This window comes from Sander lucioperca, chromosome 20 (assembly GCF_008315115.2).
Source record: "Sander lucioperca isolate FBNREF2018 chromosome 20, SLUC_FBN_1.2, whole genome shotgun sequence".
NCBI lineage: Eukaryota > Metazoa > Chordata > Actinopteri > Perciformes > Percidae > Sander > Sander lucioperca.
In genome coordinates, this window is record NC_050192.1 from 10,997,386 (window position 1) to 11,015,975 (window position 18,590).

General features: G+C 39.6%; 1 protein-coding gene across 8 annotated transcripts in view; it reads left to right on the forward strand.

The window, feature by feature from the left end:
- The window catches only part of cacna2d4a (calcium channel, voltage-dependent, alpha 2/delta subunit 4a), an 88,986-nt gene that overhangs the window by 59,191 nt on the left and 11,205 nt on the right, over positions 1–18,590 (forward strand). For all 8 annotated transcript variants that reach the window (XM_031313374.2, XM_035995962.1, XM_035995957.1 and 5 more), the window contains one exon: positions 16,032–16,093. In XM_031313374.2, coding sequence (XP_031169234.1) covers positions 16,032–16,093 — 62 coding nt within the window. The remainder of the gene's footprint in view (positions 1–16,031; positions 16,094–18,590) is intronic.

The following is an 18,590-nucleotide window of genomic DNA, read 5'->3' on the forward strand; positions in this document are numbered from 1 at the left end:
TAACGTTAGTGTGTGGTGTGTGTTCTTTCGTGGAAGTAATTGTAAGAAAGCGCAAATGTTTTCTTTGGAAGACACCAGTGATAATCTTCAAGACAGACAGGAAGAGGGAGGGTGGGGGGGAGTAAAGGGGTGTGGAGGGGGGGACTGTGTGTTTGTTTGCACACAGCATATAATTACTTGGCTGCTTCCTTACATGGACTGAATCATAGTTGACACACACACACACACACACACACACACACATACACACATTGTGTTGTTAATGAGCATGTGAATGATTTGGCTCTAAAGTGCAGCATTTTAATGCATTTGAGAGCATGTGAATGTGGAAAATCTGGGGGAACTGGTGCGAGTGACTCTGAGGTCTGACACCCAGGTTGGCAAAATACATGGATAATAATCTCCAAAGCTAACAAATGTATTGTCGAATCTGGTATCTTTCCTCTCTCTTTCTTCTTAGCAAAGAGCAATTTAGATAGCAGCTTCTCATTTTTTGCTGGCGCTGGCACTTTCACAGGTTAAAATGACCAATGTTGCCGGCAGTTGCTAATTAACATGAATTCAATGAGTAACTTCAAGCCAACATTAAACTTGTCTGTCTGTCTCTGCAGCTACTATCTGTATTCAGCAAAAAAAGAATTTGTGGGGAAGAAACTTCCCTTTGTAACATCACTGTACAACTGTGAGTGGACTGAATTTGTGTTTTTGTAGTTCCAACAACTCCAACATAGTAGAGGGTGACACGAGAATCAATTGTCGCTCCCATACCATCCTGAGCTGACAAAATACTCCCGTCATATCCCGATCATGTGACTCCCCCCCCCCCACCTAAAAAAAAATCCTGTCCTGCAAAATCCCGAATCCCATCCCGCTTCCGCTTCATTCCCTATGTTGTCTAAAGTTATTTAGGCTACACTATACATGCATTACCTGCAGGCCTAGGCGACGTCATTACGTAATTCCTAACAGAGATCTTCTCACAGCTCCTGAAAATGGATTGAGGGGTCCTTCAATGACACTTTCAATTGCAACAGCTTCTTTCCAGAATCCATTTTGCCGACTCTCGGTGTAGTCGCTGACGCTGATTGATTGACTTGTGAACAGGGCAGCTGCTTTGTCTTGCTCTGATAGGCTACTCTGCAGCTAGCAGTAGCCAATCAACAAACGTATTGTGAGTTGTATGTGGTTTCTCTTTTCTAAAACGAAATGCCTCGCAATCTTTTGGCGCACTCACCGCATTGCAGCGTCATTTTTTAATTTAATCTCCGGCTCCATCCCGCCCGCTCCCGTTGATTTCTATGCTCTATTCCGTCACTATCACGTTACCAACAGTAAAATTGACTTCCGTACGGCGGGACTCCCGCGGGAATACTGTGACCCATGGGAGTCCAGAAAAATTGTCACCCTCTACAACAGAGTGATGGTCTTCTCTCTAGCCGTCCAAGTCATGTTGATTTTAGGAGTCGCATTCTTACAGTTAAATGTTCGTTCATATAAGCTATCCGTAATTGAACATGATCAACTAATAGTTTTGAGCCAGGACCTCGTGAAAAACAAGGTGTTCCAAATTTAGCGAGAGACACCTATTATTTCCTTGTGCCAGATACATATTTAATCGTCAGATCCCCAATATTATAGGACTATAATATCTCTTCTTCAACTTAAGTTCTCAGTAGGCAGCTGTTTTAGGCAAAAAGTCTGATATACCCATTGTACACTACCTGTCCAGTACCAAAGGCATTTAGCTCCACCATGTTTATATATATATATATATATATATATATATATATATAGCCATATACTTCACTAAGTAGTTGGAGGAGACCAAAACCGAGCAATAATATCAGTGAATTTTCGACTTACACTTATCAAATGGCCAGAAACACAACTCCAAATGAATGCAAATGCTGCTCCATTTCTGCTAAATTTCTAAATAAATAATTGTTTGCCAACAAGTTTGCTATATCAACTTTGTAAGGTGATTATTCTGACATTATGAGTCTTTTACTGATCAAAATGTACTCATACATTCAATTCTAAATAAAAAAAAATATTTTAATCCCATATGATAAACTGAGGACAAACAATCTGGAAGTTTAACCAAACAATCAGCCCAAAGTCCAGGATTTCTAACTGGTTATATTGCAAGTAATCAGGACAAATACATAAGCATTGAACAAGCATAAGACAGAAATGTCATGCATGTATTCATGTATTAAAAAAAATACGTACCAACAATACATCAATATATATATATATATATATATATATATATATATATATACGGTTTTCAGGCCACGTCATCCCGCCCTTCTATTTACTATTCAGCAGCATCTACACCTTCCTGAGTTTGAACACATCACTGTCTCTCACCAGCTCCATGGCTCGGCACAGGCCAATTAAAACACTAGACTGGTCAGCTGGCCAACAAACACACAAATACAACCTGAACATGAGTCACGAGAACATGGTTTCCTGTCCAAATGTGGGCGCTTGTGCTGGCTCCATTTATTTTGAATGTACTTCCTGACAAACACAAATTCCAGTTTAAGCTGCCAGTAGCTGCTGCCAGTGCTGGCTATATAGGACACACTCTTCAATGGTTGTTATGAAGGATGATTGGCTGGAATATCAGTAAAGGTTCAATATGCTGTTCCACATACAAATTAGATTTTGTTGTCTATTATTGTTGAAGGACGTTTTCTAGTAGAACAAACATCTGCTTTTATAACAGCAACGGTGATGTGTGTGTGTGTGTGTGTGTGTGTGTGTGTGTGTGTGTGTGTGTGTGTGTGTGTGTGTGTGTGTGTGTGTGTGTGTGTGTTTTAATCCCAAAGGGGCAATTAGTCCTCTAATTAGTTACACTCCTCTCAGAGTGCAAGGGTCAGTGATAAGGGTGAGCCACAGTGATGTGACTTTTTTTTAGCTGCTTTAGTGCCAGGTTCAAGGACACTTTGCAGTGGTGGAAACTTTGTATGCTAAAAGGTTGAAAATAGCCTAAATTGATTAATTTGTCTTTTTCACTTTAAGCTGTGTTGTGCTATATGTGGTTGGGATAAATTTGTATGTAACTATGTGATACTTATCTCACGCTGCCATTTAGGCCAGGTCTCTTGTAAAAGAGGTAATGCATCTCAAAAGACTACCCGGTTATATAAAGGTAAATAAAAAAATGAACATGTATTTCTGTTTCTGGTCCTTAGGCTCTCTGGGCATGATCAGCAAAAGAATTGATTTGATTGAGCCAGTGCTTCCCAATGGAGAGAGTGGAGACAGCAAACTCCATAGCATCACTTGGACTTGATGTCCCTTCGCTGCACTCAAAATTCAATCTGTTTCAACTTTGACTTTGATTTTCGATGACCTTTCAGTGTGCAACAGATGAAATGACAGCTGTCTGAGATGTAACCTGAAAGCAATCCGTAAAGGATGAAAAGGACATCCATCCAAAAAAGGTGTCTTGCACCCAAGCCCTTCATCATCGTTATCGGGTTCTTACTTTTATTTGCCACTGCATTTTGTAATGCAAATGTGAATTACGTAAATCACTAACAATCTTTGCCTTTGCACTGCACCCTGCGCCCCTTGCGGTGAGCACAGCTAATTCCTCTGATCATGAGTAGAGAGCCTTAGCTTTTAGGAAAAAGATAAATCTGGAATTACAGTGATATTCTAGCATTGCTAAAAAAACTTGTCAAGTATATACAGTGCAAGATGTTAGAAATGGCACTCTCATTGGCTGAGAAATTGGCAGTTTATAAAAGTTAGTTGAATTTTATCAACAGCTGTGTAAAGACTGACTGACCCAAGCTCCTGAGGCAGCGCCTTTGAGACTTTATTCACTGATTGAGAGGAAAGAGGTTTTTAACACCAGATAAGAACGCAAGGTAAGCTTGATTTATTTGCTCCTCCAAGGGATGTGTCCACTTTTTTGGGCTGTTTATGTGTCTGGCAAAAAGGCCTTCTGGCATGAGGATCCATTGTTAATGCCAGTACTTCCTGCCAAGGCGACTTTTATGGCCAGTTCTGTTCCATCAATGATGCAGGAAATACGTGTTATGAAAAATTATTACTGGCAGTGGTTTGGAGCAAGAAAGTATATTTTTTAACTTTTCTGCCTGGTTATTATAGCCTCACCCAGCATTTCCCTGTCAAATATATTCATTCCCCAGCTACAGGAATATTGGTTTATTTATTATCCAGGAGGCATGATTAAATCCCTGCACTCCTTCCTGTTCGTTGCCTCTAATATTGATGATATATGAATTTAAACCCAGTCTGTTGCATTCGTAATAAGTTGCTGTGCGAGCTGTATGGGTGCGTATCATCTCTCCCCTTTCTGCAACAGCCCTCGTCCCCTCTCTCTTTCTCCTCTACCCTCTCTTTCTCCTCTACCAGTTCTGTCTCCTCCTTTGTCTCTATCTCTCTCTATCTTTTAACACCCCCAACCCCTCCCTCGCTTTGTAATTTACTGTGCTATTGGGTGACTGTCAGTGAAGATGAATTGGCTCTAGTCTTCGTATTAACAACAGGTCTGGCCAGACACATTTAGCACTACAACCACTAGTTCCTGCACAGAGCAAGTGCACGCACGCACGCACGCACACACACACGCACACACACACACACACACACACACACACACACACAAACACAAACACAAACACAAACACACACAGATTGTATTTGTCCATGGTGTCATACCAGGAGTCATTGGTGTCTTTGTTCCCATATATCAGTGGTTTCTATCGTCCATGAATTTGCCTCATGTTGACCAGACAGTTTTATGGCCCTTTGGTCAATATGGTCAATGAGGGTTGCTCCATGAGAAATCAATCATGTTTCAATTCATGCTTTGCAGCACATTTTTCCTTTAAGGCTTCTATCAAATAGCCTATTGTATTCCAATTACTTTTGCCTTTTTGTTCATTCATATGTCTGGTATTCTTGTACTTTCCTTGTACTTAACTTTTAAACTGTTTTGTAAAACACAGTGTTGCATGAAATGTATTGTATTGTCACAATATATTGATTTAAAGATCCAATGAAATAGAAGCTTGATCTTCCTGGAAAAGTGATGCTTTCTAGGAAAAGTTGCATTGTCAGTAGTGACCTCGGGCTGAACTAGTCATACATCTTTTTTTTTAACAATCCAGTTTTCTGCCTTTCCTATTAAATACAACTATCTTTCATTCTAAAAACAACATTTATATATGCTGCATTATTTCTGTATTTATAAACTATAGCTATAGACAGTGATACACTGTGATCAGCAGCCACTCATGGTGATTAGTTATACATAATATCCCCTTATTATACCTTATTTACTGCCTTACTTTTGGGCCTCAAAAGCACATTTTAACTGTATTCATATGCAATACCTACTGAATATAATCAACAACTCAATGTATTATATTTATTGCTGTAATATATAATCACACTGTGTGCATAGAACTGATATAATGCTATATGTACGATGATAAATACACTTATAGCAAGATATATGTTGCTCTTCCTCGAGCAGTACTGGTGCTTCTAGAAATCAGAATGCTAAAACCAGAGCTAGTAACCTGAAACTGAACATAGTGTCTCACCCTCATTTACGAAAAACAGCACGACCAAAAGTGCGTCCTCTAGAATCCTGACCTGTAATAGTTTAGGAAATTCAATAAGTGCAGCCAGCCTTGTCTGTCGTATTTGCCTGTAACACGCTATCTGTCGCTGCAGGATAAATTAAGTCGTACAGTCGACGGATTATGAAGTATTTTAGGCGTGCACACTCACTCTTGCACACAAACACACACACACTCACACAAAGTTTATCCCCTCTGAGAGTCTCATTAATTTAGCCAAGTTGATTTGTTCTGAAAGGCTCTTCATCACAGTCAGACAGATGGTAGAGAGGGATTTCCTAGAGGAGAGGAAGAGGGAGAGACAGAGTGGCATGGGGCAGACAGAATACGAGTGTGTGTGTGTGTGTGTGTGTGTGGGGGGGGGGGGGGCAAGAGGGATGAGATGGGGTGAAAGAAAGAGAGAACAAAAGAACATGGAGGTACAGGGATTAAAATGTATAAGAGAGGGAGCGAGACAAGCAACAAGAGAGCAAAAGAAGAATCAAGTGAAAAAGAGAGATGGATAGTTGGGAGATAAGTAGGGGACAGGAGTGAGCGAGCACCATCTGTCTTTTTAGAGACACAGAAACAGAAAACTAGGGGAGGATAGAGGGAAGTCCAGGGAAAGAGGGTGAAGATAGGTATATAGATACTTTTCTCTCTATGTTTCCATGTTTTGTCTTTACTTCGCCTTCAAGGAATAGTTTATAATAATATAATTAATCATTTTTTTAAATATCAACTTTATGAATTAATAATATGTCAGTGTTGTGTTAACAGTCAATGAATGCAGGTTTAACAAGATTTAAAACTTTGCATCTTGTTTGTTTAACCTGTACACAAACGAAAAAAAGAAATTGGTTTTACTGGGAATTACAAACGAAAAAAAGAAATTGGTTTTACTGGGAATTACAGTGCTGTACATGTCGGAGCTATTTATTGCCGAACAACAGCTGTGCAAAGTGACTGTGCACTCAACACACAAGTTTACATTTGGTGCCTTCGTGCCTGTAATTAAAACCAAGTAAAATTAAAACCAAAACATGTATTTGACAACCTGCTTTGTAGCTGGACATGCTGCACAGAAGTATTGGGAAGACATATGAACCCAAAATGTTGAATTATTCCTTTAAAATACAATACAATAATAACATTGGATTAGTGAGGTAATGGAAGAGGGGTGATTCTACACAAATACACACACACACACACACACACACACACACACAGTACCATGTTGATCTCCTTTCACATCATAAAACCAAATTAGTACCTCAAAATGTCGCCACTTTAATTCACTTTTGATCTGTGACGAAACAGCCCTGTTATGACCACAAGCTACCATGTAAACATTAAGAACAAAGGAAAGAGCATCGCAGTTTGCAGTCACTCTTTCACACACACACACAGGAACATGTTTCTCACTGTCTCTCCACTATGAATGATTTAGTGAGCGTGCCTCCAACAGGCCTGCTTAAGAAGGCTTTGAAAGTAGGTTAACTTAAGGTAGGCTCTGCTGACTTAGAACGTCCACACACACATATACCCAATGTCAACAGCATTTATTTCCATTTTAAAGAAACAGGCTACCAATTTAACACTCTGTCACTTCTTTTCTGTTACCTTCGAGACAGCTAAACGAGGGTGACAGAATCCTCTGTCTACCTTTTAGCTGTGTCAGTGGCTTTCACAATAATAAAACAACAACATTAACACAGCTATATAACCTAATTTCTCTTTTATATGTTTAGAGTTAGTGTTTGGTACTTTCTACACCACAGGGAACTTGTTACCTGCTTGCCAGATTATTAAGCAGAAATTTGCAGCCTCATTCAGTTTGTGTGTGTTTGTGTGATTGCATGTCCTGTGTGTATAATTCAAAGCTAGTATGTCCAAGCCAACACGTGGCACCATTTCCATTCTTTTAATTGAAAAATATCATGTGGCTCTGCCCATGCATGCCCCTCTGTCTCTGCATCCTTGACGTTTAAAAAGTTGCGCATGAGAAAGTGAGAGACACTTCTAGAGAGAGATTATCGTGAGAGAGAAGAGGAGGACGAGGGAGAGAGGTTGAGTCATCATCCTTTTCGTCCAATCCCAGGCCTCTGCCTGTTGCTTTGGTAACGTGATGTCAGTGCAGCCTCTGGCGACTCCTCTGAGGTTAGCGAGCTTCAGCACAGAGGTGTGTGTGTGTGTCTGTGTTCTTGTGCCTTTCCCTTGAATTTGTCACAAAAAACAAATAGACTTCAGTTTAAGGTCAGAGTTCAGGTTTAATTGTTTACCAGTTGTAATAGTTAAATGAGTTAAATAAGTTAAGGTCAGTAGGATGTCCTAACGTGTGTGGATGAATGTACATCCATTTAGGTCTGTGTGTTTGTTTGTTTGTGTCTGTGTGTGTACTTTCCTGAGAGTGTTTCTTTGTGTATATGTCCATACATGTTAGTCTGTAAGTTTAAATGGTTCTCTGAGTGTGCATTTTTATCTTTTTATCTATGTGCATCAGTTGCTTGTGCACGTGTGGAAGTCTGTGCTTGCGTGCGTATGTTCATACTTCAATGATTTGACTCCTTAACTCCTTTTACTGGCTGAAACAGTGTTTGTTGCCTGGCAACATTAGTTTATTGAACACTCCCCATCAGAAGTCATAGCATCTCCTCAGGCTGCTTTTTTAACATCACACTGCCGTTTTTGGGAAACGCAAACAGTAATTTTGGTGTTTGAGTTGAAAGGTTACTCGGTTAAGTGTTTGTGGAGTGAGATTCATTTGTGTCAGGGTTTTGAAAAAGTGTGTGCGATGGGAGATATTAGGCAGATAAAGGATTCCCTTATCCAGAGTCCATTGGCAACATAACAAGAAGCAGTGTACAGTGGCTAGTTCTTCAGTATGAGAACAAAAACTTGTATCTACTAATGATACATATTATGTTAAATATATATACTTTATTTTATATATATATATATATATATATATATATATAGAGAGAGAGAGAGAGAGAGAGAGAGAGAGAGAGAGAGAGACAGACAGACAGACAGTCAGTATAGAGTTTAGTGAATTACCACTTTCTTAACAATTTCACTCAGTAATTGCCTGTTAGCATATAGTGAGAGTAACCAGCCAGAATAAAAGACTACCTGTTCAACTTTCAATATGAATCGCTAAGTGAGAAGCCTGTTTTGCTATGTAGTGAATCAAAATATAATTGTTCACGCTTTGTATCTGTGCAGGCCAGCATTACTGGCAGTTTACTTCACTGAGATCAATGGTTTGCCACTTGAAAGAATGAAAGGTATTTCACACAAGAAACACTTGGGAGTTAGTCTGGCAAAGGCATTTTTTTATTTGACGAATACTAGAAATACTTTGTGTTCCTGCAATCTTATAGTACAACTGAAGCAAGATGCAGATTACAATGTGAGGCATATTGATGACAGATTTCGAAACCTTTGGAAACATTGATTGTGAGGTTAAGATTAGATTGAGGGAGAGATTTAGTTTCCAAAGGGTCAAATGGTGATGTCATTAAAGAGGATGGATAGAAAGAAAGAAAGAGAGGGAAGAAAGATCTAGTAAAAATGAGAGGACTGCCTTGAACTGTATTCTAGTCCATCTTCCTGATGAATGTTTGACATTCGTTGATAAAAAGTATAATTATGTGCTTGTGTGTTTGTGAAGGAGACAGAGAGAAAGAGAAAACATTTCAGTGTGAGAAAGCTATAATCTCTGTGCATGTTGGTGTGATAGTGTCTTTGTCAGTGTTGATGTGTGTGTTTGTGGGTGTGCAATACTGACTGTGTGCATGTGTGTGCGTACACGAAAGAAGAGATCATAGTCTTTGACATTTGTTCAGATAAACAGTAATCTTTTTATCCACTTCAGTCCACTTCAGTTCACTTCAGTTTTAAGACCTCCAACTAGGCACAAAAGACCTACAATACAGATTTTGTGAATCAGTTACTTTTGATAATATCAAACACAAGTGGAGAGTTTTAAATGGTTACACAGGTAAGAAAATGCTTCCTTCTAGATAATTTTGTGCAGACATTTACAAGTTAAACATGAAGAGCCTCAGAAGATTCCATGGTCCAGAATGCAATGCAAAGACATTGTGTTTCGAGGACACTTCAATAACCTCACTATAAAACGTCCCTTGTTATAAAATCACAAGGCATGTAACTGGTTAGGGTTAGGTTTGCATTGAAGATCACAATTCAATCATTGGAGCAAGAAATGCTAGCAGTCAGAAAATAATCAATGGTCAGAGTATGTATGACACTTAATTTGGAGGTAAAACTGAAGTGTCTGTTACTATCAGAAAAGAAAGTCACTTAATACCCCATGAAAATCTTGTTTTGCCGACCTCCAGTGGTTTTCACTTTGCTGCAGTGATGTAGAAGTGTACTCCAAGGTGTGATAGTACACTACTCCATACCTCCCACCTCTTGTTGTCTCTATACACAGTCACACACACTAAGACACACAAATGAAACACATGCCCTCATGCACGCTCACACACAACCATTTGATCTCGCACGCTCTATTATTGATAGCCACGCTTGGTTGAAATGAGAAAGGTTTTCCAACTCAACATTATAAAAAATCAACTCACCCTCTTTCAATCACTCTGCATTTTGTCTTCTCTTTTTCCTGTCCTCCCTCATGTCCCACTTAATCCCTCCATCATTCTCTCTCCACCTGGTCCACCTGACTCCATTACATCAACGTTACGTCCTTTGATTACCATGTCTGTGCTCTATTACAGACCTTTCTCTCTGTGTTTGTATGTTAGCTTCTTGCAGCCCACACTCTTTCTGTTTTTGGTCTATTTGGTGTGTGTGTGTATGTGTGTGTGTGTGTGTGTGTGTGTGTGTGTGTGTGTGTGTGTGTGTGTGTGTGTGTGTGTGTGTGTGTGTGTGTGTGCGCGCGCATGTGCGTGTGCATGTGTGTCTGTCCTTTTGTCTTGGACTCTCTTCTTCTTCTCTCTCTCTTTCCTCTTTTTCCCTTTAGTGGTTATCTGCTTCACACATCCATAAAGCATACTGCTGCCCAGTGTGTGTGCTTGTGTGAGTACATGTGTGAAAAAGAAATAGGAAAAGAATGAAATGACCTCACCACTAGTGGCCTTATTTTCAGTGTCCCCTCTGTGCCCAGAGACTTAGCCATTGTGCCAGTTTCATTTATTGACTCTGTTTGTGTGTGTGTGTGTGTGTGTGTGTGTGTGTGTGTGTGTGTGTGTGTGTGTGTGTGTGTGTGTGTGTGTGTGTGTGTGTGTGTGTGTGTGTGTTACAGTATATTTAGCCTTGACTTCAGGGTCTTGCTAAGGGAACCATCAACACCAGTTCTGCTGGTCATTTAACACAAGCTGACCTCTTGTGCCACCTCGGCACAACACACACACACACACACACACACACACACACACACACACACAGCCAAACACGCTAAACTATGTCTATATGTCTAAACTATGTGAGTACACGCAGGCGCCCATTTATAGAACTACACAGTCACCACGCTCTGTTTCAATTAAAAAATACAACTTAAAAACCATAGATAGATAGATAGATAGATAGATATTACCTTCCATCTCTCCCTGTTTTTCAACCATCCTTATCTCTTTCTTTCTTCACAGTCTGTCAGACACTTGACACTCTCACTGCCTCATTTAGCAAAAGGCCAGTAAGCTGGTCACCTTCCCCTGTCTCTTTCTGTCTCTCTGTTCAATAACAGGAAGCTTTAGTGGCAGGACTATGCAGCCCTGGTTCCTAAACATAGCTACATGTTCACTGTTAACATTTTCTCCAGGCCCAACCAAGTGCTACATTCTTGTAGAAAAGTCATAGAAGAGTGGTTGAGGTGGATGGTGGGTGTACAAAGCACCAGACAGACAGCATTAACTGTCTTTCAAAATGTATTTGCTGTTACAAATTAATAGTAGCCTATATAAACACCAGAGAGACTTAAAGGCATCGGATATACAAATTATAGCAGGTTAAACTTTATTTACAACATTATTTTCAGGTCCTCAAAGGCACAGGCACTGAGGGTGTGTGTTTCAGTTTGTGAGTGTGAAATACACATTTTATCAGTGTATTTGCAATGAATTGAATAACATTTCAACATTTGACCTGCAATTTGATGATCTAGTGGGGCATAAAAAAGAATTTAATGCTACATGTATGATTTTAATTTATGAGACAACAATGCAGTAAGACTTTGAGTCTGTAGTCTGCTGACCCCTTTTCTTTCTCACACATTCTTTCCTCCCGTCATTCACAGTTCGTATCCCTCCGTCTCTCATCCCTCTATCTCGTTAGTGTAATAACCAATTAACTCTCGCTCTTGGTTACTTACATTTTTGTATTTATTTCCTCATTAATTCATTTCCTGTTGAAAGCACACTCCACTGTGATTGGCAGCTCACGCTAATTGCAACTCAGACTGTGAGTGTACAAAATAGGCTCTCTCACACACACACACACACACACACACACACACATACTCGCACACACATACAGAGGGATCAGTGTGGTGGTTTTAATTAGATTTGGCCTATCAGCCTCCAACTCAGAGAGGGAAAGAAGGCAGATTACTGCTGATCTCCATAATGGCCTTCCAACACTTTATCTGAGGTTATGGTGGAGGGAGACGACTTCAAGGTCACTAGCACTATTGAGGAGAAGAGAAGTGTGGGAGAAGGTGTTAAAAACCCAAATAAGAGATTCACAGATCACATGTAGACTACCCTGTGGAAAGTCACATTGGTACAAATGAAAGGGCATTGATTTTGCATCCTTACATGCAATATTTTTTCTTCTTCGAAAAGGCCGATATGTTGCTGGATTTCCACATATTCATGAATCCACAATATTGAAAACCAACACAGTTCTCTGGTTGTCCATAACCGTAAGTAAGTAGATTTTAACACTTTGGATAATTCTGAACAGCCGTCCTGGAGCCGTATGAGCTGAACAGATAAACAACTCCTGATTCAGTTAAACAAAGCTTTCTGTGTACATGACTGATTACAGGCTGATTACAGCCACAATTCAGCTTCACGATTGATTTTCAAAAGATTGATTGGACAGAATCCACGACACACACACACACACACACACACACAAACAAACCAAACACACATACAGACACTCACAAACTGAAACACACACCCTCAGGCAGAACATGTCAGAGCCTTTTCCTTATAATATCCAGACTGATCCCCATGAATACATACAGCTCATGGTTTATTCTTACCCTCAGTGATCCATAATTCATTACCTAATAGCATTTTACAAGCATAATTGAGTAAGTTGTGTTGAACCTTTTAGCATATAGCTACGATGAAAAAGCCTTAACCATTTACCAGTGAATATAATTTTAGCTCTTTAGCTACAAATAATGTATACTTTACATTTGTGCTGCCCATTTTCAAAGTCAGTCTATACAGTTTTATATTTCTTGTGTATTTCCTCTACTGCTCCAGGCAGCCATTGGTTTTCTTACATTTCCGTGACCTCACAATGATAATTTTAACAAAAACTATTGCAGTCTTGATGTTCACTGTGATGGATTAAGGCTGATCGTGATTTTTGTTTACTATTTTAGGTTAAAAAAAACGGTTACCTTAAATGAAAATGATCCGTTGAGTTCCACACAGTGAGGTATACAGATATTAAATTTGGGGGGAAAAAGGGCACTGGTATTGAATTAGTACTCGGCATTGGGAGATACCCTGAGTTTTTACGTATCCTAATCGATATCGGGCGATAAATAGGGAGTTTGGTAATGAGAATGGGGTAAAAAATTAAAAAAAACTACAGGTCCTTTAATGTATGGCTGTGGTCTGACGATAAAACACTAAATCTATCTAACTTCAACTAACAAAACAAGTGGCTGGCACTTTCTCCTCCTTTTCTCCTCCCATTTACTCTGTCCCTTACTCTTCCTCTTCCGCCCTGCAACTCGACCTAAAAATGAACACCCCATAATAAACTAATCTCCCTCATAATAAAGCCTTTTTGCCACCTGACTCCATTACAATAATTATTCTGCTCTGTGTTTGATTATAGTACATGATGATGTGTGTGGTTGGGTATTAGTGCAAGCTGTATACAGAATGTGTACCTGTGTGTGTGTGTGTGTGTGTGTGTGTGTGTGTGTGTGTGTGTGTGTGTGTGTGTGTGTGTGTGTGTGTGTGTGTGTGTGTGTGTGTGTGTGTGTGTGTGTGTGTGTGTGTGTGTGTGTGTGCATGTGCGTGTGCAGGCATGTGTGTTTATGTATGTTTTGTGGGTTGTGAGCACCACAGAGGCTTCCCCTGTGTGGCTGTAAAAAGCACGCTAGGAGAAAAAACGCTGAGTTTTTGATGCTAATGTGAAGTGTCATATCTTCCCTCGCAGTGTGTGCATATTTGTTGTGTGTGTGTGTGTGTGTGTGTGTGTGTGTGTGTGTGTGTGTGTGTGTGTGTGTGTGTATATGTGTGTGTGTGTGTGTGGGTGTATACAGTATGTGTGCACTGAGAACTTATGCAATTACAGTTCCTTTTTGCATTACCACGCTGACTAAAATGCTGATGGACGTACAGCCCTAAGCTGACACAAGCAATCACTCTGCTGCCGTGTGTGTTTATGTGCGTGTGTGAAACATGTACAAACACACTAATTCTTGGTTTAATGTTTTGTGACTGAGAGTGCTGTGTTGTAGGCAGAGGTTGGATGCACACTGTCTAAGAATAGTCAGTTCACACAGCGGTACTGAGGCTCAGAAGGCCAGTTACTGTGAAAGGATTTTCATAAGTTGAGTACTGAAGGCAGAGCTGATCTGTGCAGCAGGTCCTTTTCTACTCCTCCAGCCTGAGAGCCAAGAGAGAGATAGTCTCTCGCCCTGGGACATTAATCGGCTCATTAATCTTCTTTCTTCTAAACTGCTGGAATTAAAGTTTCCTCGTCCATTTACATTCTAGTATTGCTGCTACAACCATTACTTCTAAAGGAATCACTACTTAAACTGATGTTATTATCACAGCAGCAATGTACTATATGGCCACCAATACTGTTACTAATAGTCTTTATATAGTTCTACTAGTCCTACTGGTATTATTACTACTGCAATACCAAAACTGTTATCACACTACTTACTTACAGTACTGCTGTACAGTCTTCATATCATAGAGAAGTGATTGTAGCATTAGGAATCTTTTTACAGTTTTCAACTGCATTACATGGTCTTTATCATCAAATTATATCCTTGACCTTGGAAATAGAAGTTTGACCAAAAAAACATGAACAACTAAAAACAAAGGTCCATCTATTAGCTTTTTCAAGAGCTTTTAACTTCGTCAAATGGACAAACTCAATCCACTTCACACATGAATACTGTGTGAATTAGTTGAAAGCTGCAAAAGCAATTCGTCAAATTAGAAATGTCGCCTAAAAGGGAATAAAAAAATAACTAATAACTTATAAACAATTTGGAGGTCATTATGTGTCAAAATGGGAAACAATTTAGTTAATGCTTTCAGTGCCCACTGGTTGCATGAGCTGTGTGTAACATGGAGGCCTTTGCATAATGTTATCTTTATGCATATAATCTCTTCTGACAGAAAATAGTATAAAAATGCCATGCTAGATATAGAAACACACATTTGAGTTTCCACATGCAATATATACTTTTATTTATTTAATTAGTTATGTAAATGTAATGTTTATGACAACTTGTATTACTGTCTCGTCAAGAGAGGTTATAAAAATCTATCAACAGTGCATCTTGAAAATATACAAACCTTGCAATTCCAAGAACAGAGAATGGATACAAAGGTAGAGAGTGCAACAACAAAAAAAAGATAATACTAGAAAGATCATGCTGCGTAGCCACAGGTGGTGTACATTGTTTTCTTCCTGCCTCCATGTCTTTGCCATGACACTATCAGCATGTGCTACTAGTGTTTGCAGTGGACATTTGCCTTTACTAGAGAGAGGCACTTTGGGATTCAAAGCCCTGGTCTCAGTTGCAAAGCATTGAGGCGTTTCCCTTCCTCTATCCATATACTGTGTGCACACTACACCTGCCACATTCTCAATTCTACCTCTGCTCCACTACCTCCACTCACCTCTGCTGCTTCTCTTTACCTTTCTCCTCCTCCTGGTTATGCTCTCTTCCAACTTATCCATTTAACTCTGTTATTTTTATGTTTAGGTTTAATTTGTTGTACTTAATTCAACTATCTCTCTCTCTCTCTCTCTCTCTCTCTCTCTCTCTCTCTCTCTCTCTCTCTCTCTCTCTCTCTCTCTCCTCTCTGTCTCTCTCTTTCTCTTTCTCTGTCTCTTTCTCTCCCTCTCTCTTTCTCTCCATCCTCTCTCTTTCTCTCCATCCTCTCTCTGTCTCTCTCTCTCTCTCTCTCTCTCTCTCTCTCTCTCTCTCTGCAGCCATCGGTGTCCAGATGACTCTGGATGTGATGGAGTCCAAATTCTGGGCCATTGCAGCACAGGTAAGTACATACATGCTCAGTGTGATGCAGGTGTTCTCCTCTATAACGGTTCTTGCTAATTTTTGTGATTCTCTCCAATAGTTCATTAACAAGTATGGCGAAAGATCTTCATCCCGTGGACATTTCACTAAATGAATCCTTTATATTTTAGATCTAAGGATTTTGATTGCAAAATGAGATTTGTGACTGACAAAAACTCTATAAACTGTGAGCTGACTTCTATAGTTGTCAGCTCTTTACAACTGTTAGCTTTTAAAACAGTGGCATTTATTTGGATGCCACTATCTGAAAAACAAAATAATGAATCATGAATGCCAGCTACCACTTATTGCTTTAGTTTTTTTCCACATTAGATTTATAGCTGTTTGTTTTTATTTTTTTAATGCCCACTATAAAACAATATAAGTGTAGCACTACTCTGGCACTAATGAGAAATGTCTGGTGTATTTAGCAGATATAATGAGAAATGCTTGTGGAATACAAACAACACAATCATGCTGTTTTTCAGTTACAGAGGAATATTATGATCCTCCCCAAATAATGACTCCTGTTGTAATTCCAGAAGTGATCAGTCTAAAATAGTCTGAGCATCAACTTTTTTCAATTGTTGTGTTCCTGATTTGACATTACAATTTCACATTTACATTGTAGGCATTAACCAAACAACAAATTCCTGCTGTTCAATATCCTGCTATATAGAATATGCAGCTAACACTTTCTGCTTTAGGGGTTTAACCCGTGGCCTCCTTCCTATATTCAGGAATATCCCTTTAAACCACCAGGCCGTTCTGACACCATTCATTACTCTATGACAAGGAGTCAAGTATAATTATATTTTCTTTTTCTGCTCCATTAGTTGGTAATTACAGCATTTAACCCTTTTTTAAATAAAAGCTTAAAGGTGCCGTAGGTAGGATTGCGAAGATCCAGGACTTAGCCAAAAATGTGAACATCGACAACTTCTCAGTCCCTCCCTCCTTTCCGCTAAAGCCCAAAACAGTCTCCTAAGCCCCTCCCCCCACAAGGGAGAATGAATGCGTGTGACACGCAGTTAGACACCCCCCCTGGCCCTGATTGGTGCATCTGAACAGGGAGCTGTGGATTTTTGCAAATCGCACTACTGTTTTTTAAATTACCTGCTTCATGTAGTTCTACTCAAACATAGGGTAAGTTTCAGCAAATATGAGAGAAAGTTAGTTTTATAAGTCTTACCTACTGCACCTTTAAAGGAGGGCTCGCACTGCCGAAAATATTATTTTGAAAGATTAAATGTCATCATTGGAATTGTTTTCAGCTAATATTTTGTGTGCTGCTCAGAGAATGTCATCAATACTAGTTTAGTGGAGGATCTTAGTATCCTTTGCGTTCTTTCACACCTTCACCTTGATTTGGCATAATACTTTTGCTGTAGCAGGTGTTTGATAGCTTGGTCGTTCCCCTCCTCTGCTCCCATGGCTGTAAAAGCAGTTAAAAGAGCATTAGGGCTGCTGGCTAGCCATTAAATGATGGATAGCTACCACAGCTGTGTGTGTGTGTGTGTGTGTGTGTGTGTGTGTGTGTGTGTGTGTGTGTGTGTGTGTGTGTGTGTGTGTGTGTGTGTGTGTGTGTGTGTGTGTGTGTGTGTGTGTGTGTGTGTGTTTGTGAAGGTGTGAAAAAGAGAGTACCATATATGTGTCTGTTAATGTGTGTAATGTTGACAGGGACCATATGCATGACCATCTGTGCACAAGTGTCCATATTCATCAACTAGGAACTAATTAGCAGCATTTACAGTGGTCTTGTTATCCACTAGATTTATGCTTTATGCTAAAAAGTAATTCCCATTCTCATATTGTCTGCACCTACGACTTTCTCTTCTCCTGCCTAAATTCTCAATTTTCTCTCCTCTCATGTCCTTCTGCTTTTATCTCCCATACTTCCTCCTTCTTCCCTCATCTCTTCTCTTCAGATAGCTTACATAATCATCTTATCTTCATGTCATGTATTTACTGTCAAGCATCTTTATTTCAAAGGGGTTTATGTGTGCGGGCACTCACAGTATGTGCTTGTCCTGTCTGTTTATGTTCATATGTATCCATCCATGCATGGGTGTGTACTATATGTATGTGTGAAAATCCTTTCTGTGGTCTATTTTAAGTGTTAAGCTACCTCGGGGTGAAGATACTGTTCCTGCTGTAAAATCCTGAATGAAATGCATGTATTCAGGAGGAAGTACAGTGACAGGTCACAATGACTTCTGCCAAAGAGGGTGTCATATTGGCCCAGTGGGCTAGACACAGGCAGTGCTGTAAGAAAAAAATCTTAGATTACATTTAGTCTTTGGATCTTCTTCTATGTTGCCTATGCATTGTCTAGCAGTAAAGGTGTTACAAGTATTTTATTTTTATTCATTGTCTTTATGAATTGGGAATGATTTGTGATTCATTGGGAAATATTGATTTTTTTTCCTGATTATCACACTACTCATCATTAGGTGTTTCTGAGAGAAATATTGAAT